We start from the raw sequence: 24,005 nt of genomic DNA on the forward strand, positions 1-24,005 counted from the left end.
ATAGAGGTTGTGTTAAAAATAGATTCCTTCATGTACGTAAAATTTACGTAGCGGTAGTTACACTGTAATATTGGAACACAATATTGTTCTAGGGCTAAAAGCAAAATGAAGATTTAATAATAGGTATATTTGGCAGAAAATTATGGTAAATGAAACATCTATTTTGGAAAAAATAATGCGGAAATGGAAGAAAAATAAAAAAATCGAGGTTCCTTTGCATTTTGTATAATCTCCATGATTAGATTCTTAAAAACGTTTCGTGTGGCATTTTATGCTAAAGTATCAGCTGGGATTTGTGCATAAATATCAACTGCTTCTTTTCGGTACTGATACATCCGTATCATTATTAGTTCAGCCCTAATTTCTAGACTTCCTTTTTATAATAAGTGTTCTGTTCACATTCTTATTGCAGGTGTAAGACTAGCAAGAGCGTGGTGAGCCTGTACGAAGCTAACAAGTGCAGGTTGGAATCTCGACCGAGTCTAGCGATGGCTCAGCTTCATCTTTTGGCATTCTTCGTGCCTGGTATCATCATGTCATCTTGGGTGTGGACGATATCAACTTTTCACACATGGAAGAGGTTTCTGAAAAGGTATGTGTGAAGTGCGAGTAGTTGGAGGTTATGGTTGTTTAAGTAAAGAATTTTTGTACTGTGTAAAAATGGCTTATTTTTGTCCATTTAATTTCAACGACGTTGATTAAACTGTAAAACTTTGTTATTAATACCACTACTTCATGGACTGCCCACATGGTACATTACAGAAAATAGGTGGAACCCTTAGATAGTGCCATGGCAGTTATGCTTTCGTCCTGCAAGAAGCAGTTGCATGCATGTGGTGCGTACAGAAGGAATGCCACTGTTGTGAAGTTGTGACAGAAAATGAGAATGTTACAGTATGAGAAACAAGCAAATGTAAAGTTGTGGCAAAAATTAGACAGTTCTGGGAGCAAATCAAATGTTTCAGATGATTAATTAAGTGTACAGTGAAGAAACCCTGAGCTGTAGTGCTGTGTTTAAGGGACGCAAATGTTTTGCACAGCGAAAGGACAGTTTGGAAGATGAACACATTGATTTATGCACACAGCCTCAACTCATTTCCCCTCAATATCCCCTAATTTTTTTCACAAAAGCTCAGTTTACTCTTACACCCCTAAATACAAACTCTCCCCTCCCTAGATGTAATATTTTGAATAAACCCCTGGATGTGCATATTGGCCGGCCAAAAACTGTCAGAACTGAACTGCATGAGGTTGTAAGGGTTGTGCATACCATCATACCAATCGTTCCCAAATGGTAGATGATGTCACAACAGCTGTAGGAATTAGACATGGTTTCTTGTAAAATGGTATGAGGAAACCACAATTCATGCAATTATTGACTAGTAGTATGTTGAAGTACTGCAGAATGGTCTAGAAAATTTGCCTTTAAATTCTGGGATAGGTTTCAAATGTGTTTTACCAACATGAATGGGAACCTTAATTCAGGTGTGTCATGGAACAGTCAGCCTTCGAGGCCGTTACCATAGTTCACCAGGGGTCGCAGGTACTAATCCCAGCCTGGGGATAGGTGTCCTTTTTGAATGTCCCTTCATCAATTTCATCATATCATCACTTATCCCCATCTTCATGAGTAACCAAAAGTGGCAGAAATGCGAAACCAAATCAATCAATCAATCAAATCACTCATCATGGAACTTTGCAATTTTATATCCAAGTGGTACTCGTGCACCACGAAGAGAAATAAAAATCGTAGTATTGTTGACTTTTCACTTCTAAGGAAGCATAGGCAGTGTAATGAGCTGTTTACCATGTAATCCTGCCCTTGCATTGCCGAAATGTGAGGCATTCCTCAACACATCATCATCACCTTTATTCACTTCCAAGCGTCACGAAGGAAAATAGCACACGTTATTTAATGGTGTTGATTTTTTTTTACAATGAAGCTAGGGAACGGATTTATATGTAATTATATATTTATGCAGGAGGCTGAAATCAGTTATTTTTTGTATTATCTTTGCTCATCATGACACATAGACTTAAAAAAATTCGTTTTTATTTTCCATATTTTTACATATATTAGGTTTTGGCTCGTATTTTACATATTTTAGTTATTTTTACATATTATTTCCATATTTCAGAACATTTCTCAACATATACTCCATATTTGCGCAATAACTACATGTCCCCGTATGACCGGAAGAAGTGGGTGAATTTCTTGCGAATAACTGACAAAGTTCGAAGTGACATTAAACAAAAATTTACAACCTTTTTTATACCCTCCAATTGTGTTAATTACAAGTTATGTCATCCTAACAATAATAATGTTTTTCTTCTTTCTTTTTACACCTCCTGTTTGCTTTTGCTATTGTACTTGAAATTCCTGTTTATTTACAACTGTTTACAACAATAGAGAATGAGACTCAAGTACTGGCTCCTGGATTTTTCAAACGTTATTTTGGCAACGTTGCAAGTGAGTCTGAAGTCGAGCAGTCAATTGCTATTTGCTAACCCCACCCTCGCTACTAGTATGGGATTCGCTTCTGGTTTCTGTTCAAAGCAGTCACAGTAGTAGTAACAATACCAAGACTGTTATTTATATGACTAGAAAACTTCTTACGTCACGTGCCGGCAACATATTTGTTAAAACACTAAAATAACACATAAACAGCACGATAAAAAACACTTCGGAGTTCTTCAAGCTTTTGACTCCTTCACGGAGTCATCTTCAGGGCTGGTTGAGGAAAGACGGAGTAGACGTGGTTGTCATTACACTGGCGTTACTTGATGTGTCCGCCGGCAGATGTCATTACGGTCTTGCAGTGTTGGTAAGTCTTGGTGTGTTTGCATTGTTGGCTGGGGGAGATGGATTTTTGAGTTTTACTGTGTTGTACCAAGAAGAATAAAGATTTCCACATAAATTGTCATTGTGTTTTTGATCATGTGTACCCTTTCCTTAACATCCCGTTCTATTTTTCCTTTCGCCTGTGCAATGAAGGAAACTCAATCCTGTGGAAGTAGGTGGTTGGTTTCTATAATGTGTTTGGATAAACCAGAAGAACTTTCCTTCCTGCGTATGTATCCTAGATGATCGGCGAAACGGTCTTTGATGGGTCTTTTGCATTGTTCTATGTATTTTCGGTTGCATTCACATTTGATGCTGTAGATGCCAGACTTTGTTAAGGGGTCTTTGTCGTACGTTTTGAAGCCTGCTAAGTTTTGTCCTATGGCTTTGTCGGGTCTATATGCTATTCTGTAGTTACGTTTTTCCAGGATGCATCTGAGTTTGGTGGAAAGGCCTGGTATAAATGATATCCCTAGCCTTGGTCGTGGGTCCTCTTCTTCGTTTGTGGGAAGGTGGTTATTGGCTTTTTTCCCATTTTTTTCCTTTTCTTTCACTTTAGCAGGTTCTGGTCTATTACACTGGGGCTGTAGCCATTAAGGGCTACCAAGACTTACCAACACTGCAAGACCGCAACGACATCTGCTGGCGGACACAAGTAACGCCAGTGTAACGACAACCGCGTCTACTCAGTCTTTCCACGACCAGCCCTGAAGACTCCGTCGAAAGCTTGGAAGAACTCCGAAGTGCTTTTTATCGTGCTGTTTGTGTGTTATTTTAGTGTTTTAACAAACTGTTATTTATGTAGCTCATGTAATGTCTTATATTATTAAAAAGTTAAATTTTTACAATTTTAAGTCCATATTATCTCCATATTTTGGTGAAAATAACTAAATATTTACATATTTAGCACATTTTTATTACATATAAATCTATTCTCTGGTTATAAATATGGAAACATTGGGGCTCTCGGGCCCAAGGAAATAGGGATACTCTTCTGTGGTGACTGAGAAGAGGATGACTGTCCACTTTAGTTTGCAAGTTGCGATCATTCTCTTCTTGGTATGACTAAGTTTGTTTTAGTAAATCCTTAACCTATGTAAAGTATAAGTTAAGTGATATTGATGCAGGCTGTCTGAAAAGTCATGCAACCAAGACTTTGAACGCACATAACTTTTGTACAAAAAGCGATAATGACACCTACTCTGGGTATTAACTTTGTCTGTGTGGATATTTTCTAAAAATTAAACAAGAAAATAATTCTCTATATGAATGTTCATATGCGGAAAAATGATTCTAAGGTGTAAAATAGTTTTTGTATGATGTAGAAACAAACCTGCATATAAGGCAGCTGTGAAGTTGCGTGCAATAATTTTCGATGTGTGTCGATGGTAACTGTGGGTATTTATCGAATTGATAAAGAACGATAAATTTTGACGCATTTTATGGATTACAGACGATTTTACAAAAACCCAACTTACACATCTTTCTGTACGATAAATTTCAAATCTTTTAATTCATCTGGGCATTGATTGAGTAACATAACTAGATGTCAAGCCCTCTAACATGACCAATGTTGCCAGTACACTTCACAATTTTGAAAGAACATACTTTTTTATGAATATGCCATACATAACCCCATCAAATACTTAAAAATTAATTGTTCTTTATCAATTTAATAAATACCCACAGTGACCATCGATACACATCAAAAATTATTGCAAGTGACTGTACAGCTGCCTTTTATCTATGGTTTTACTTCATACAAAATCTTTTTTACATCTTAGTAACTTTTCCACATACTGAACGTTCATGTAGAGCATGATTGTTTTATTTTAAATTTTAGAAAATATCCACATAGACAAAGTTAATACCCAGTGTAAGTTGTTGTTGTTGTTACGTTTTGTATAAAAGTTACATACATTCATAATCTCGGTTGCGTGACTTTTCAGACCCCCTGTACTTAATGAAAATTGAATAAAAATTTTCTTGTGTTAAACATGTTCCTAAAATTTCAGTCGGTCATTTTATTTGACGAAATCTTCCTTTTCTTATTAGATTATGTAACAAGACAGCAGAAGAGCCTGTCAAACTGAAGAAACATAAAGTTATAGCTCAGGCGTTTGCGAAGAGAAAAATCCTAAACAATGTTGGTCGGCTGTCAATCAGTTTCCACAGTACACATGAAGATCCTGTCGGTGAGTGACTTTATTTCTGTGTGTGTCCTACGGTAAATGTAATGAGCATTCATATGTAATTTCCTTGCATCCACCATTCCTTTTGTCATTAGGAAATCAATAGCTAATTAAGTATTTCACAATTATAATTAAGTTCATAAGATTGTTCTGGTATAGTTGTCACTTGTCAAGACCTGTAAGATAATACCTGTTCAGGTGTTATAGTTACTACTTAGGTAGGAATGTCATGGTAATATTCTTGATTATTTTTTCACAAATTATACACGTATGTACGTGTTAAAGAACAATTTGTAGTACTTCATGTAATTAGCACAGAATTTAAACAATGTACATGTCCCTTTCTGTAGAAGTAACTTGTTTCATTTAATTAATAAATATGTTAGGGATGTAACAGATTAATTAGTAGTCTATCAGAATTGACTAATTTTACTGATCGAACAAATCTGTTAGTAGCATGTAATTTAGTGCAAAATTCCTAGATTTTTTTTTAATTTTTGTGAATATATACATGTACTTCATATGTTCTGGTTTTGTGAAGTAAATGTCTAAATATGCAGTTTGTTTTTTAAAGAGAAACCCATTGAGCCACATAATTATAAACGTTAATAAATGAGTATAATGAATGTCAGGTATTTTAAATTTTATATTGCTAATTTATTGATATCAGTTATAATTTAGTTTCAGTCCATCCGGCATCCCTGATGGCATAGTGGTAATATTGTCATCTTGTAATCAAGGGGTCCTTAATTTGATACCTGGTGGAGGTACATAGTGGTCCAGATCCCACTTTAAACTGTAGGTTCAGTCTCGATTAGCCTATATGTGCATAAAACTGGACCTTAAAACAATAAATGTAACTCATACAAATCCAACTTTAAATGTGAACAAATTTTGTGTTTTATTGGTGTTTCTTTCCTGTCATTGCTCGTCAGAAACACAATAATTGTTAAGATTTTAAAATAAATTGTGTTCATATGAGGCTTTCATCGTTTGACTTAAGTACTGATTTTTAGTATCGTATAATATATTACAGGGTGCATAGGCTATTTGAGGACATTTACGTAAGTTTTGAAAAATAACCATATCTCGTCCAAAATCAAATACATTTTCATGAAAATTGGTACACATGAGAAACAAAAGCATCTGAATAGGTTTATTCTATAAAATCGCCTTCAGCCTCAATAACTTTCTCGAGACGGGACCGAAAGTGTTGACAGGCCTGAATCAAGTGGTCTTGTTTATTTCCGACATCACCTTGACAATGGCTGCCTTCAATGATTCTTTGGTGTTGTGTGGATGTTTATTAGTGTCTGTTTCAACAACGCTCCACACATAATAGTCCAAGGGATTAAGATATGGAGAGTATGGGGCCACAAGTTGGGTGTGAGATGGTCATGGAGATTGTCTGACATCCATTCGTGGGTAATGTTGAGCCTTATGAGAAGGAGCATAGTCCTGTTGAAATACATACAGCCTGCCATTGCGTACACTGCCTATCCAGGGCTTAACAACACTCTTCAGAACCTCAATGTAGGCTGTAGCATTAGCTCGAAGACCCTATGGAAAGAAGTGGGGTGGCATGACGTTTCCTTTGTTACTCACAACTCCTAAAACCATCACAGTTGCTGGAAACTTATTATGCATAACTCTGGGAACTTCAGAAGGATCCTTACATAACCATCTGTCATTTCGGCGATTCACCGTTTGGTCTTGATCAAAGTTTTTCTCATCAGAGAAAAACCACAGCCTGCCATGTTCCTCAGGGTTTTTGACTTTGGTGAATAGCCATTTTGCACAGATCAGATGATTCTCTTTTGTTTTTGCAGACACGAATTGACACCTCCTCATCGCATACGACTTGTATCGATGTCTTCATGAACCAATGTTCGAATTGTGCCCTCTGACACCTTGAGTTCCTTTGCAATGGCCCCTCATTGACTTTCTGGGGGTATCATTGATAATTTCCTGAACCTTCGGACAAATTCTGGATGATAATGTCAGAATGCCTTTTTCGCTTTAAAACTCGTGAAATATTCCAACCTGAGGCTTCCAACTCTTTCCGAACTTTATGGACAAATGATCTGGCAACATTCAGGAACCTAGCAGTTTCTAAATCCTTGGGTTTTGCATGTAAGGCCACAATCACAGCGCTTCTTTTCATTTCTTGAGTTATATAGGTTCAGTCATCGTATATCTGCAACAAAAACGACACATTAATAAGGTATAAGGTTTTTATATATTGAAAATGTGGTGTCCTCAAATAGCCTATGCACCCTGTAGTTTCAGTTTTATGGAGAATTTGCAATTTCATTTCACTTCATTTTTAGTGTAACTCTGTTTTCTTTCTTTCTTTTCTGCTTGCCAAGTGTCTTCAGATCAATTTCATGGTGACATTTAGAAAGGAATAAAATTGTTTGTTGTTTGTTTACTACAGAGTGTCTTTGGTATTAATTTATTTCCAAAACATTTGAGTTTCTGTGCATTTTAAATTGTTAAGATGTTCATACAGCTTGATAACGAAAGCTACTCCTTTGGCAGGCCTCAACTTTGACCTGAACAGTGTTGCCTCGCAGGATATCAGCTCTGCTTGGGCAGCAGGCTTGCCAAAACTTGTCACCAGAAGAGGGGCTTTAATTGCGACAAACGGATCAATATCTGGACAGCAGCGAAGCTCTGTGGACTCGGATATGAGTTGCAGTGTGAGGAGGTGAGCAGTAGTTATATATTCTCACTGAATGTTGTGATAATGATGAGAAACAAATGTAATAGGTGCAGGACATCACCATTACAGTATTTGCTATTGAAGTTATAGAGTTACTTTTCCAGGAATAATGTGGTAGTTATTGATACCGGAATAAATGTAGATCTGAATGAATTCTTTCTTTAAGAAAGATTAACTGTATTCTTGGCTTCTTTTTTTTAAAGTTGCAGCAAAACATTAAAAACATTATTATTAGAAGAACTAAATATGCTGACCAAGGCAGTAATTTATTTTATTATAAAACATAAACTAAATGTAACGTTTCAACCTTCTAGCAAGGTCTTCTTCAGACTCTGCACCAAGTACAAATGTAACAAGGTACAAAAACAGGATGATATATATATATACAAACATTACTACCCTCCAGACTATTAGAAAGTTGTTCTGGAACATTCTAGCAGGTGGCTTTCCCTTGTCAAATGTACTTTCATCTAAGAGGCTAAACATATTTACTTCCATCTAGAATGTGGTTGGACTCTTTATCTCATGCACTTTTTCCTTCAGAAAAGATATTCAAAGTGCTTAGGAAAGCGGCATTAAAACTTACAGGAAGGGAGGGAGAAGCATCTTAAGAATAGCGAAAAATTCAAACAAGAAAAAGGAAAACAGAAAAGAGGAAAGGATTATCTACGAAGTGAAATGTAAAGAATGTCATAGGAGAAACGAAAAAGAGTCTGAAAGACAGGTTGAAACAACATAGGGATGATGTACGACTTAAGAGAGAGAGAAATGCGATATTTAAACACACGAGAGAAACAAGACATGACAGAGTGGGATGAGGCTAAGCAGATAGGAAGGGAGAAGAGAATAATACGAGGGTCACTATTTATATTTTGAGCCTAACAATGAAAAAACAGGAATTTGGCATTGAAAACTGCTTTATTGTTTTTCGAAGTATTCTCCTTTATGGTCAATACACTTTTGCATTCGTTTGAACCATTTGTCAAAGCAGTTTTTCCAATCTTCTTGAGACACCTCCATAATATGGTTTTTGAACGCATCAACGGCGTCTTCCGCCGACGAAAATCGTTGTCCACGCAATTTATTCTTGACATTCGGGAACAAGAAGAAGTCATTGGTTGCCAAATCAGGACTGTACGGCGGATGACCCATCAATTCGATTTTTTGACTGTTCATAAAGTCGGTTGTTAGACGAGATGTGTGACAGCTGGCATTGTCTTGATGAAGAATGATCCGACGGCGTTTGTTTGTTTTCCGTGTTTGACCGAAGACCTCTGGCAAACAAATTGTTGTGTACCATTCAGAGTTGACCGTTCTACGTACCTCTAAAGGCACAGTTGCCACATGACCAGTTTTCGCAAAAAAACAGGCGACCATTTGTTTCGATGTGCTTCGAGCGCGAACAACTTTTGTTGGATTGGGTTCATCTTGAAACACCCATACAGTCGACTGCTGTTTACGTTGCGGCTCATATGCATATATCCATGATTCGTCACCTGTTACAATCTTATATACGTCTTTTGAAGCACCACGATTGTATTTATTGAACATTTGTTTGCAACAATTGACGCGAGCGTCTTTTTGAGTTTTTGTCAAATTGTGTTGGATCCAACGAGAACATACCTTTCTCACAGCTAAATGATCATGTAATATTTTATATATGCTGGTGGAAGTAATGCCTATGGTTGCCTCAATCTCACAGTATGTCACATGACGATCTTGCAGTATTAGGTTTTGCACAGCATCAATGTTTTCTTGAACAACAACTGATTTTGGACGACCTTCGCGAATCTCGTCGGTGAGCGAATGGCGGCCACGATTAAATTCGTTATACCAGCGTTTCACAGTGGCAAAGGATGGGGCTTCATCACCAAACGTGGAAGTAAGTTGATCGATGCACTCTTGTCTTGATAATCCACGTCGAAAATCGTAAAAAATCATCGCACGAAAATGTTCACGAGTTAATTCCATTTTATTGTTGTCGCACAAACTCCAAGGCAACATAAACAACACAAATGAAGCTATTGACAAAACATTTGAAGTACGTTATGGTCAATAATGCAAGACGATTCCGTGCAAACGTCAAATCGCGCCTAACTTCAATCAGTGTTGCCAAGGGTCAAAATATAAATAGTGACCCTCGTAGTGAGAAAATGGAAGGAAGCCAAGGAAATAGAGAAGAAAGGTGAAGAAGACACATTGAACTGGAATCGGGGACTGAAGATAAACAAAGAATGGAAGAAGGTGTTAGAAAGAGTGGAAAGGACAAAAGAGAAAGAGGAGAGAAGAAGGAAGAAGAATGAAGGAAAAAGAGCGTGAGGTAAAGAGTCCAGCAACATTCTAGATGGAAGTAAATATGTTTAGTTGACAGTACAGTTGACAAGGGAAAGTCACCTGCTAGAATGTTCCAGGACAACTTTCTAGTACTCTGGAGGGGAGTAATGTTTGTGTATATATATCGTCCTGTTTTTGTACCTTGTTACATTTGTACTTGGTGCAGAGTCTGAAGAAGACCTTGCTAGAAGGTTGAAACGTTACGTTTATTTTGTTTTATAATAAAATAAATTACTGCCTTAGTCAGCATATTTAGTTTTTCATATCATGGAAACAGGGCTTAATGGTGTTATAATTATTATAAGTCGGAACTGGTACCGATAATAATGCCAATGCTCAATCTGAAACCCACCAATACCGATACTTGAAAATTGCAACAAATCACAGTAGTACAGATTATTTACAAATTTTAATGGTTTTTTCCATGTAAATTATACCATATCAATCTATGAGAGCAGTGGTGGTCTAGTGAGTAGGGCATCTGACTACCAGTGGGGAGACCTGGGTTAGATTCCCAGGGTGGTTGATATAAGGTCGGAATTTTTCCAGCCTTGTCCCCACATAAAGCAGCTCTGGGGCTCACCAAACCTCAAATCAATAGGGGCAGTAAAGGTAGCTGGAGTGTGGTGCTAATCACATCACCTCCAAAGTTACCGAGATCGAGAATATGTGGGGCCCTACCTCCACGGTCCCTAAATGTGCCTTTATGGCATGGTGCTATACACACGAGAACTTTACTTTTTTTTTTACCTTTACCAGTCTGAAAGTTTTACTTTTAATTAGGGATGTGCCGAAGCCGATTACAGATGTATAAAAATCGGCAGAAATTGACACATCGGCATCGGCAAAAATTCGATATTTGAACCGGTACAGATTATACTAGAGTTTTACCTTCTAATAAGTTTTATATTTTCATTTTGTATGATTTATTGAAAATTAGGTTATGATTCATCATTATTGTAGAGTTTTTGTAATAAAATTATTGCAAACTCTCATTCAGATGATCCACCTAACTCAAAATCGGAAATAAAACAGTACATTGCTGAACCAGGATCTGCTGTTGTATTGGAAATTCAAAAGTGAGTATTCAAACCTGAAACAAGTGGTGAGAAAATACTTGGGCATACCTGCTGCATCAGTATTCAGTGAACGAGCGTTCAGTGTTGCTGGACAGATTTGCGATAAGAGAAGTAGGAGGTTACTTCCTGAACTGCTTCCAAAACTCGTGTTTCTGAAGTTGAATCTGGCAGCAGTAAATTTCCAACATTAAGAACAGGAATTAATTTTGCATTTCAAAGAACTGCTTGTGTAGCACTGGAGGAGAGCAGGAGGGCAAAAGAGAGAGAGAAGAGAAGGACGGGCATCGGGGTGGAAGTAAGGCGCCTTAAGAGAGAGAGAGAGAGGAAAAGAAGATTATATCTCTCTCTCTCTCTCTCTGTTTTCTCTCGTGCGGAAATATGAAAGAGAAAGAAAGAAAAAAATATCTCTCCTCCTCCTTCTTCTTCTCTCTCTCTCTCTCTCTCTCTTAATGAAACTCCTCTTTCCTCTCCCATTCGTACTTCGTCTATCCCCTCTCTTTCTCTCTCTTTGTCACTAATGTAAAATCTCTTGAGAATCCATGTTCTTTTTAAAGGTTCACATAACCACCTTTTGTAGATGCAAATGTACATTCGCATCTCTTGAGAATATATATATGTATATACATATGATATGCAATACAAATGTACATAGCAAATTTATTTTTGTCATGCTGAAAATAACATCCCATTTCTGTTTAATAATCTTATTATCGGAATCGGTTAAATATCGGCATCGGTATCGTTTCCAAAAATTATCGGTGAGTACATCGGCATCGGTAAATTTTCAGCTTCATCACATCCCTACTTTTGATCAATATTAAATGAATTTGGAAACCATTATTTCACATGGGTACCCAAAGCCCAAGGCATACACAGTCAAGGCAGTAACAGTGTCAAACAACAAACCAACCTATTCATCATTTCTTTGATTTCAGGGTTTCCGTTGAGTCGTACAGACATTCTTTGGATTCCCAAATGTCTGTCCAGGTGGCCGAAATGGAGCGCCAGACTTCAATCAACCAGGCATCGACAATGGGTGGAAAGATACGGAAGAGAAGGAAGCGAGAATTCGGAAGAAAGAGAATGAGAGTTGGTCCTCTGCTGACGAGACGAGGAAGCACTACATCTCAGGAGAGTCAGTTGGGTGCTCAGGTACTTTTACATTTTCCCCACATTATACGTTCAATGTTCATGGTCCCAACAGAGCAAAATGCTATAAAATTTTCTCGGATTTTAATTTTTTCTGCATTTTAAGTTCTTTCAACTTGGTTCCCTGAAAAACGTAAATTCGAGGTTCCATTGTATTTGGAATAGAAGATGCGTTATGTATAGAGGCACATATTTTTGGTAAATAAAAAAAGCAAAATTTCTGTACAAAAACGGTGTCAATTTCGGGTTCAAAAGCGGTAAATAAAATAAAATATTGGTGTTATAGCGGTGAAAAATTGGATGAAAAGTGGTATATAAAACGACATTTTGATTTTAAAATTGTGAATATAATCCTAAATTTGATTTAAAAACTACTTATTCCACAGAATTAACATTTCACTTCTAATAGCACATTTATGTAGTTATAAGAGTATTAAGTTTATATCTGTGTAAAGGAGTTCATTTTTGCTTCTCCAATATTAACAGCAGAATTAATAACTTTTCCGAGAATTGCATAACTCTCAGGATAATTCAGACCTCAGAAGGTGTCGTGTCTGTGAATAAACCCTGAATTTCGTGTTTGAGTTAATTTAGCTTTTTGCAGTTCATTTCGCGGTATTTCGTGACAAAACATGGTCACAAAATTCATCTCACATCTTTCAAACACATGAAAAATTAACACTACAGTGTGTTGTTTTTTTTTTGTTTTTTTTTTTCAAATTTCATTTTTTTGTGAAAAACGAAATATGCATGCCCCTAGTTATGTAACATGTTACTCAACTTGTAAGCGAATTACAAATTTTATTCACAAGACTTAATTTAATGGTTCTATTAATCTTAGTGGTCCCTGCCACTATCCACTTAGAAACTTGTTGCTTGAAGCAAGTAAGTCTCTTGGATAAAGTTAGTAATTCGCTTGTTTTTATCATATGTTTTACTTGTGTGGCTACCTGTGGGTTTTGTTTTGGAATAAGTTAGGTATAGTGGAACCACAGGCAAATGAGCTTGCGCAGACCCACGACTTGTGCATCATACACCCATGTGGAGGGGAGGGGCAGCGTGGAGCATGCTTATTTATGGGCAGTGTTGAACTGATGAAGGGGAAGGTGCACGGAAATTAGATTCAATTTTTTACTACATTCGACCTGCACCAACAGTCATTTCAAAAATGTTCCAAATTCTGAAAAATTACCCATTTACAGAGGTTGTTTCTGATCTATGGTGACGAAATTGAACACCTCTTGCAGCACCACCAAGTGGGAAGAGAACAAAGCTGTCAGTCGTGTGGGCACGTTGGACCGTTGACTGTGAATGACAGGTGTGGCCAGTGCGTATCAGGAAGAATGCCGCCGAAAATCAGTGCATATTGGGAGGGTTACGTATCTGCACTTTCCTACGTAAACTACTGTGATAGTGCCATTATAAAACTGTGCAAGGAGTGTGGATTCACTGTGTCCAAGAATGGCATATCATGGGTGTTGAAAGGGGCAGGTAAGGCGAGGCGTGGGATGATTCCTATGGGGCAGAAACAGGCCAACCCCCGGCCTGCCACTAGCCGCACACCAGGTACAATTTGGGACGTCCGGGCACAGGTCATCAGGGAGAATCCAGCCACACAGAGAAGTATCGTAAACCGGCTACAAATATCACTGAAGACGGTGCACACCATGATTCACCGCGATTTGGGTTTGGAAAAGCGACGCAAGGGGCATGTTCATAACCTCAAAACAATGTGTCAAGGCACACATCTAGCTCAACCTGGCTCTTTCTTCAAAAAATGGCAGATGAAATTGGAATTCGTGCCATTCGTTTCACAGACATTCCAGTGAAGTCACCTGATGCCAGTCTCCTACAGTGGAAACTTTGCTGTTGGGCAATTGCCAAGATGCAGGGCCATCAAATAGAGCACTCTCGATGGTGGCGACATGGTTTCTCTTAAAGTAGATGCAGTTTGAAATCGTCACCATAGATCGGAAACAACCTCTGTAGAATTCCTTCTAAAGCAGTCAACTGGATATCCGTGTGGCTTACATTCACTGTTGTCTACATATCTGTGATAGAAATTACCACAAGACTATCACGAATAATTTAGACAACTACAAAACCACATGGAGATTCACTTCAATGCTCCATAAGGAATTCTAACAGATGTAATATCTAAATGTGGAATATCATTACTAAAGGAGAGGTTCATAATTGGGAAAGGAGAGATGCAGTAGTATATAAATATGGAGAAACTAGTACTCACTTTCGTAAAACTGTTTTTTTTCTTCGTTCTATTAATTTCAGTGGCCACTGCCACCATCCTCATTAATAGAACGAAGAAGAAAAAACAGTTTCGTGGATAAAGTGAGTTCTAGTTTCTCCATATTAAATGAGAGGTATTAATGAAAACAATTTAGCTGGTATAGGCGAAAAATCCAGTGTGGTTTTGCAGGCAAGGGGTACACTCTCTCACACTCACTCACTCACTCACTCACTCACTCACTCACTCACTTACTCTCACTCCTCTCTCTCTCTCTCTCTCTCTCTCTCTCTCTCTCTCTCAACTGTCAACATGAGGATAAATGAGTAAACGCACGGCCATGAAATTAGGCGCATGTCAGAGCACAACCCCGTGTGTTTCAAGGTTTCATAAACTGAAATATCTTGTTGTACAGGGGGTCTTTGTAATCCATGTCATACATACTACTGACACGAGCGGATATGTCGGTCTGACTCTCGAATGGCAACGCAGCCCTGTTGACATTGCCACACAGTGCGCGGGAACCAGCTAATTTTGTTCTGCTCTCACATGGCTTTTCCCATATGTGGTACCTGCACAATTCTGCCCAGTTGCCTATTTTCATGGGCGTGCATTTAATCTAGAATACATCAGAAACTTTTGTTCAGTATTGGAGTGCATAGTTTTTCTTGTATGTACGTATTGCTTGCATTGTAGAATTATTTTCCTGTAGTTTACGGTTATTAAAAAAAACAAAAAAACAGGCTGCTTCTTTTCACAGTTAAGTTGCTATATTACAACAATATAACATTGACAACATCCATTATATAATGGATTCTTTTTGTTTAAAAAATTACTAACCATTGTTATAACTGTATCTTTAGTCAAAATGAAAATAAATGTCTGATGAAGGGAGTGTGTGTTCTCCTGAAACGTCACAAAGAAAATCTGTTTTCTTATGCTTGTAATAACCGTAAACTACAGGAAAATAATTGGAGTGCATTTTGACAGAATTTATATAATATGCATGTTATGCAAAACTGTGCCCTGGGGTCTTCAGTAGATTTGTATAAGAAGCATGAAGGATAAAAAAATATTTTAGTGCCAGATTTTTCTCTTTTTCTTTCATTATACTGAAATTTTGTTTTTTTTAACTGTAGATACTGTCTGCACTAACCATTGGCAATCCCAGTATACCAATCAGAGCTCCTAATTTAACGAAGAGAAGAGACGGAAATGCAGGCCTCAATGGAACAACAGATTTGCTGGAGAGGATGAAAGGCCTTGGCTTCCAGCTTCCAGGGCAAAATCTGACGAGCAGCGATGATAATAACTCAAAAGATGAAGGCATGATGGTGGAGAAGACGCACTTCATCACATGTGGCGAAGAGAAGGAGGTTAAAGTGCAGGAAGGGAATGCATGTGACCCGGAACCTTCGACGTCTGAAATTGTGGCCGCGAACATAACCGACGATGTGAAATTCTGCCAAAGCATCGATCGGAATGTTGAGTCTTTACCTCTGAGCAACTGCCAGACGATAGAAGTTGCTTCTTGTCATTCTTTGCCGCGAGGACACTCATCGCGAACGTCCAGACAAAAAGTGAACAGTGAGTGTGGTAACTGTTCCGCTCACGGAGCAGAATCTGCCTCGTGCCATTCTCTAGTGCGTGGCCAATCTTCCAGGGCATCAAGAGCCAAAGTGACGAGTGAGTGTCCGAATTGTTCATCTCAGTCCGTCGTCGGTTCTCAGAGAATCAAACAGTTCAGTGACGTCGGCGTGCAAGCAAGCAACCAGGACATAGCAACGCAGACGTCTATCGACATAGAGTTGCAGACGCTGGCGTCAAATGACGATTCCGTCCGTTGCATCAGTCGTGGGATTCAGGTGACACCGTGCTTTGGGAAGTCATCAAGCAAGTCTCAGCAAACTAGTGGAGTGTCTTCGACGTCGGTTCATTCAGTGAATTGTGGGAGGAAAGGAGATTTTCTAGATAAGGGCAGAGTTGTCGATCGATCTCTCAAGTATAGCTATAATGCGCATAAGTTGTCGGAAGAGCTCTGTGCGTGCAAAGCATCAGAAATGAAGAGGAATCAGAAGGAAGCGAGAAGTAGAAGTGCGAATGACGTGGGTGTGGGTGGAAAATGTGTGACGCAGAAATCTTCATTGCAGTGATCATGTGCTTTTGCATTTAAAGACTTCATTAATTTTATTACCTGTAGATAGTTTTTATCTTGAAGCTTTGTATTTCATGACTCACAAGTGTCAAGGTCATGCTGTTTTCAAGAGTGAGAGACAACCAAAACGAAAGTCCTCTATATTAGTGCATAAAACAGGTCAGTACATTTCTTACCTCCATTTACCAAAGTTCTGATTAACCTCACACTCCCATTAAAATCTGTTATTTCGTTGAAATTCACAAGTAAAATGAAATTGTATTCAAAAATATTTTTAATGAAAAACTCGCGTGATTGTTTTATATTGTTCTAAATTTATAGGGAATACGTTGCAGCTTTTCTCAGGAATTTTAGTACTTTGAAACTGAATGTATTATATGAGTTGAGTGAAAACCTTAAAATCCAATAAAAGTTGTAGGGCAGACTGTATACAGCTCAAATTTACATGAAGCATCAACTGTTATTTGCAAAACGACCTCAAGGCTGCAACACTAATCAATGAGCTTCAAAATGCCATTTTTTTTTGGCACTTCCTGTACACACCAGTGAAGTGGTTTCTTGCCCTCTGTCAGCCTAAAAATTACAGAAATTTCTCTGCAAATAAAAATTCAATATCTCTGTGCATCCTTACCACACCAGCACGTTTACTAATGGAGGAGAAAGTTCGACAATGGACTCAGTTCGCAGGCAGATGGGTGAAAAGGCCTTCGCAGTGGCTGACAAGTGACTGCATGTGGACCTCATGCACTAACTCAAAGTTGAAAATATGTGTAGATCAGGAATAGGTCTGTGCTAAAATACAGCAAACTTGTGCTAACCTACATACAGAAATCGACGACTAGATAAAAAACAAACAAAAATAATGTTTTCATTTGGTTCTCCCTTCTACTCGCATCACTGGCAGGCATACCAGTCCCTTCTGGAAGCACTATGTATATGAAAGCCCCTTGCACAAATATCTGGACAGCTGTTTTCAGTTCATCAATGTCTGTGAAATGAAGTGTGCATACGTGTTCTTTCATAGCCCAAACAAGTTCATTATCACTGAGATCCAGGTCAAGGAAGTATGGTGGATGAGGCAAAATCTGTAACCCTGCCAGAGGTAATTGCCCAGAATGTGTGGTGATGTGCATTGTCATGTTGCAAGAACACACCTTTCGCCCATTTCCCTGGCTGATGCAAGTTCTGGAAGGTCATATGTGGTGGTGTTGGAGATGTGCCCTCCATGTCCCAAAATAGTGCCAACAAAGAAGTGGCAGAGGAATGTGGCAAAGATGTGCTCTTCCAACATGACAGTACCTGTCTGCATATGGCATGAATGATTAGAATACAATAATCCAGTCATATCGATTCCATTTAACTTTTGTCAATGATCAAGTTCAGTGAATAGTTAAAAATGTAGCTTCTGTTTACAAATGGTATATGCAGTGTGCATTATTCGAGTGGTATCAGTATCTCACGACAATCTGTTTCCTGACATAATTTCAAAGTCTGTTCACATTTTTTTTTTATTATTATTATTATTTTTTTTTTTTTTTATTATTTTTTTTTTTTTTTTGCACTTGTTCCCTTTATAGGCTACATCCCCGTGGATCAGAATACACTAGATTTTAACTTTCACACATGCCAAGGAAATGTGTTTTGCAATTTAGAAAAATGACTTGCCGTTGAAGTGGCCTTCTCGATTGGTGAAATGGCACTTTAGCTGCAAGGAATGGCATCTGATGTTTGTTGACTCTTTTCAGTTCTTTGTCAGTATGTCTACATTCTTTTTGCACTGCTTAAAATCTTGAACGACGTTTGTTGTCATTTCATGATGATAAAGCTAGCAGCCACAAGACACTAAGGCACAAGATTTGGGCTGCCTTACGATCCATGTCAGCAACACCATTCCTTCCTTGCATCACAATGCGGGGCAATTTGTAGTACCCAGATCAGGCAATCACAAACTCACTGTTGCCAACTTAGATTGCAATTAATGGTTTTTCCTCCATAAAGTGTATTTAAATTAGACTGCATTTTAAAGGGAAGTCCTTTTTTATTTTTCAACATGGATCATGGAATCTTCCACCAAAAAAGATTACATGGTTTTGACTTCCCTTTTTCAGCCCACATTCCCTTTCTTAAAACATTTTCCTTTCTGGACCCTTTATTGACTAGTTTTTCCCCCTTTTTTTAAAAAAACATCTTCCTTGGTCCCTTTATTGACAAGATATCAAATATTTTGTACAACTGTTTTTTCCGTGAAAAAGAGGAAACAAAGAACAAGCACCTTCTACCTTATCTTCCCTCGAGTGTTGGGAGTACATTGCAGCGACTGTTGAAACAATGCGATATGGGCTTACACAGCAACAAACGCATTGTAAGCGGCATGCCTGTTGGGTTGAAAGTGTACTTATCTGCTAGATTATAACTTTTATTGTGAAGTTTTTTAGAATAGTTTTAACTTCACTGTGTGACAGTGCTGACAGTATTGAATGTTAGTAAAATGGCAAAGCCAGGTACAAGTGGCAGTAAGCTGGTGCAAGGAAGATTTCATCGAAACGGATGGTAAGATTATTCGCTGTACTACGAGGCCCATCCGGAAAGTAGTGCCAGTTTTTAATTTTAAAAAAAACTAACAAATATTTTCTGAAAAAAACTTTGTAATTGTTAACAACAAACTTTAAACTACTTCTCTACATAGTCCCCATGTACATTTAAGCATTTGTCATAACGTGTGTTGAGTTTTTGTAACCCAGCTTCATATTCCTCTGTTGTCAGTCCATTGAGAAAAGGAGTCACCCCTTCTTTCAGTTCCTCATCACTATGAAATGTAAGGAAGCGAGGGACCCACCTTGCACAAATTTTCCCATACTTCAGATGATCTTTGACAATTTCATGAAGAATTGTTTGTGAAACATCAGTAAACTGTTCACTGATTTCATCCAGTGCGACGCGCCGATCGTTCTTGATGAATTCGTCAACTTCACTCAGCAGTTTGTCCGTAATGACAGACGGGCACCCGGAACGTTCGTCATCATGGACATTCTCCCTCCCAGAGTTAAAGTTTTGACACCAGCGCCAAACAGATGACTCATCAATAACATTTTCTCCATAAACCTTCTTTAATTGACGGTGAATGTCACAGATCGCACATTCCTGGCGTTGAGAAATCTGATCACAGCCCTAACTTCACAAGTAGCAGAGTTTTCAATTCTTTTGAACATTGTAAACACTCACAGAAACAATAACTACAATAACAGCGCTATGAAACTTCGCACACACTGAGCAGTCAGTCAACTGAAGTCATTTGACCTTGAGCGGCGGCTATTCACGTCACTAGCACTCCACACGGCACGAACGGGTACTACTTTCCGGATGGTCCTCGTATATCTTAAAAACAAAAGGAAATTGAAAAGGACTATAGTTTATTTTTGTTAAAAAAATGTAGAGCCTGGCATAATAAAGTAGAAGGGAGATTTCCCTGGCTTCAACCCTTCAGTTCCAACACCAGGTATGCCCCCCCCCCCTCCCCCCCAAGGCTAAGCATATTTGGCTTCAAGTTGTCTAATGTTAAAAGGCCCATGATTCACACCTGATAAGTGGAGGGCTGCGAGTGCAACAGACTATCAAAGAGTGGTTCCAGAATGGCTTGGAAAGGCTGCTGCATTAGTGGCACAAATTCATTCGGCTCCAGGAGCAAGCAAGCTTATTGACTTCTTCCTGCTCTTTATTTGTAGCAACCCTTTCAATGATAATGTTGGCAGTTGTGCGAATCTTTCAGTTTAATGGAGCATTTTCTTGTAAAGACACTTGTGCGAAAAGATCTGCAAGTGATTTGTCACTGTAAATATGCATTTAAATTTAACATATTTTTGTCCAATGTTGATTTTTTAGTAAGAAATTAAATTTTGCAGACCTGAATGTTTTACTATTGTTTAGGGACGAATATTGCAGTTCTTATCTAAGGAGCAGTCAAGAAACCACAGACAAAAAAGATGTAACTTTCAGATGTGCAGAGATACTCTTCGTCTGCATCATTGTGTGAACTGGCTGGATCCATCAAAAAGTATGGGGCCTCTACTACGGAACTTGGTACGTCTTGCAAAACACATGTTCGTCTTCTCCTACGTCTCTGTACAAGAAGAGGGGTCAGTCATTAAACAGGCCCCACAATCTCAAATGTAAAAATCATTGGGTCCAGATGTGTTTTTGTTTTTGAAATTCAAAATGGTAATGTGTACTTAACAGCAGGCCTGCTCGTATTACTGTGAATGGGTCACATCTTGTCCACAACTTTTTTAAATGGCCATCCTTAGTACTTATAAAACCTCTTAAATTTTATTTGGAAGCATCATCTTAAGCAACAACATTACGAGAAGAAATCTCGTGTGAAATTGATTTTTTTTTACAGCAAAACTTTGGAACATTGTCATGATGTAATTCCAATGGACAATTTATACATATAATGTACTTCCAGGTTATTTCAGTTAATCCGGACTATCGTTAAACTGGTCAACTTATCCCCCCCCCCCATTAGTCTGGATTAACGAGGTTTTACTGTATTTATAAGAGTATTGGTTTAGCCATAGTCTGTTTGTTGCCATCAGTATTTGTACCTGCTCAACCCTATATATCAACAATTTGAAAGATTGTTTTACAGTATTGTTAGAATATTACTTTTATGTTATGTAACATTGAAAACAGACTATGTATTACCGTGCGTCCATTTCGATCTGCAGCCGAGAGATCGGGAGAAGCGTGGCGGGCGGCACTGACGGAGATGCCGACATTTGCGGCCTGAAATGCCCGCTTATTTTTATGGACATATGCAGACATTTATATAAATATTGCAAAACGAGCACTAACCTGTGTTATAAGAGTATGGTTTTAATTTTAGTAGCTTAGTGGCTGTATGTGCTGATGATTTTGACACGCCCATCTCCTGTGAAACACGGCGTAGAGGTTTGTTTGGAGAACGTTCTAATGCTGCACCAATATCATCGAGTTTTGCTTCGGTTAGAATCCGTCGTTTTTGCTTAGGTGTTTTAAAATTTAACGATACAGTTTCTCGTAATTTAAGGACAAGATGTCTAACCGTATCTCTGTGTGGAGTTGAAACGCATGGGAATTTCTGTACAAATTACCTACACACGTCTCGACACGAGTTTGTTTTCACGTAGGTACGTGTCATACATAAAAAAATCTTTGTTCTAACGTGAATCTTGCGGCTGGCATTCCAATCGTCTCACTGACACGTCACACATACACACTACAATAACACAAACAAGTAACTGCAAGTAACCAAGAATAACACTCTTGCGCACAGTACGAAATTAACACGCTCTTGGTTTACATTGCTCGCCACTATATTTACAACTCTGTCTTCATCTAGTCGCGAAGGAACAAAAAACTCGAGCTCGGAGATTTCGGATTGCAAGGAAGCTCACGAACACTATTGACTTTTAACGGTTTCTTCTACAGCGTAATCTTGATACAGTGTTGCACATTCAAAACCTCCAAACGATCCCCATCGGCACAAAACCCTTTCAAAGATATAAACTTAAGCAGGACGTTACTGGTCAAAACTATGATTAAAATGTTTTATTATCTGTGGCTCTTAACATCGTTTCTAAAGCGTATTTTTTTGTGTATATAAGAGCAGAACTTGGATGAATTACAGAAGAACTTTTGCGTGTTATAACACAGGTTAGTGATCGTTTTGCAATATTTATATAAATGTCTGCATACATAAAAAAATCTTTGTTCTAACGTGAATCTTGCGGCTGGCATTCCAATCGTCTCACTGACACGTCACACATACACACTACAATAACACAAACAAGTAACTGCAAGTAACCAAGAATAACACTCTTGCGCACAGTACGAAATTAACACGCTCTTGGTTTACATTGCTCGCCACTATATTTACAACTCTGTCTTCATCTAGTCGCGAAGGAACAAAAAACTCGAGCTCGGAGATTTCGGATTGCAAGGAAGCTCACGAACACTATTGACTTTTAACGGTTTCTTCTACAGCGTAATCTTGATACAGTGTTGCACATTCAAAACCTCCAAACGATCCCCATCGGCACAAAACCCTTTCAAAGATATAAACTTAAGCAGGACGTTACTGGTCAAAACTATGATTAAAATGTTTTATTATCTGTGGCTCTTAACATCGTTTCTAAAGCGTATTTTTTTGTGTATATAAGAGCAGAACTTGGATGAATTACAGAAGAACTTTTGCGTGTTATAACACAGGTTAGTGATCGTTTTGCAATATTTATATAAATGTCTGCATATGTCTATAAAAATAAGCGGGCATTACAGGCCGCAAATGTCGGCATCTCCGTCAGCGCCGCCCGCCACGCTTCTCCCGATCTCTCGGCTGCAGATCGAAATGAACGCACGGTACCTTTATATGTAATAATGAACTTCATTCTTCTTTTATCAAATATTGTTTTAAGTAAATAAATGTTCTTGATGTAAGTACCATAGATATAGGAATACTAGAATGAAATTGTATTTTGTGCCACTAACACAATTGTGTGTTTGTAATTTATTAAATTGTTGACATTTTTTGACATGACAAATTTTTGGGCAGCTATTATTTGTAATGTATTTTTTTGTACATTTTATAGATGGATTATGAATAAATGCATATGTAGACTTATTTTATCTTTCCAGTCAAGCATGTGATATCCGGACACAACCATTTTGCATTCTGGGTGCTAACATTGATTACAATGGAGAAATTGTTAGGTAAAACAAATCAAACTATATTAAACTGATTTTGAAACATTTATTTTTCTAAAAATTATCATCTCGGTAACATATATAATCTTAATGGTGTGTGTGTCACGAGAAATAATTGTTATCCTAGAAACACCATCCACTATAAACTCTAAAAGATCAAAGCTTTCCAATAAAATATTGGAATATGACCCCAGGCCGGTCACGAAACCCACTTTATTTGCACTCGCAAAAAAAGTAATAAAAAAGGAATTTATAAAATTAATAACCTTAATACACTTTCACAAGTATAGTATGTTATCATCCCAAAAAACGCTTTACTCGTTTATCACATCATTTTGCATTTGGTAGGAATGTCAGCACTCATTTATTGCTACACTATTCCTAAAACATGTGATCACAAAGGAAATTGCATAGATGTTATTTTGTACATTAACAAAAAATGAGACAACCATAACACTAAGAACACGTTGAAACTTGTAGGAAAATATTTTTAAAATTGCTCTAAAAACAAAGTAAGAAAAATGCAATTACTGTCTCAAGTAG

General features: G+C 37.9%; 2 protein-coding genes across 3 annotated transcripts in view; one reads left to right on the forward strand and one right to left on the reverse strand.

The window, feature by feature from the left end:
- The window catches only part of smo (smoothened, frizzled class receptor), an 82,391-nt gene extending 61,731 nt beyond the window's left edge, over window positions 1-20,660 (forward strand). Inside the window, exons 10-15 of one of the 2 annotated variants that reach the window (XR_014440983.1) lie at window positions 413-592; window positions 4,898-5,037; window positions 7,576-7,744; window positions 12,108-12,324; window positions 15,706-16,880; window positions 20,646-20,660. Coding sequence is in view for 1 of the 2 variants with exons in the window: in XM_083115163.1 (XP_082971289.1) it covers window positions 413-592; window positions 4,898-5,037; window positions 7,576-7,744; window positions 12,108-12,324; window positions 15,706-16,719 (1,720 nt within the window). In the remaining variant the exon portion in view is untranslated. Of the gene's footprint in view, window positions 1-412; window positions 593-4,897; window positions 5,038-7,575; window positions 7,745-12,107; window positions 12,325-15,705; window positions 17,044-20,645 lie in introns of those variants that run through there. The other variant, XM_083115163.1, reaches the window with a different exon arrangement.
- LOC145981706 (uncharacterized) lies at window positions 6,595-7,210 on the reverse strand (the record flags this gene model as incomplete). The annotated part of the gene is given in 4 exon segments (XM_083115108.1): window positions 6,595-6,905; window positions 6,908-6,965; window positions 6,967-7,027; window positions 7,029-7,210. Coding segments are annotated over 4 exon segments (612 nt in total), but the record flags the coding sequence as incomplete, so codon positions are not given.
- Window positions 20,661-24,005: the final 3,345 nt, after the last annotated feature.

Source organism: Lepisma saccharinum, chromosome 30 (genome assembly GCF_977018435.1).
Source record: "Lepisma saccharinum chromosome 30, izLepSacc3.1, whole genome shotgun sequence".
In the NCBI taxonomy this organism is placed as follows: domain Eukaryota; kingdom Metazoa; phylum Arthropoda; class Insecta; order Zygentoma; family Lepismatidae; genus Lepisma; species Lepisma saccharinum.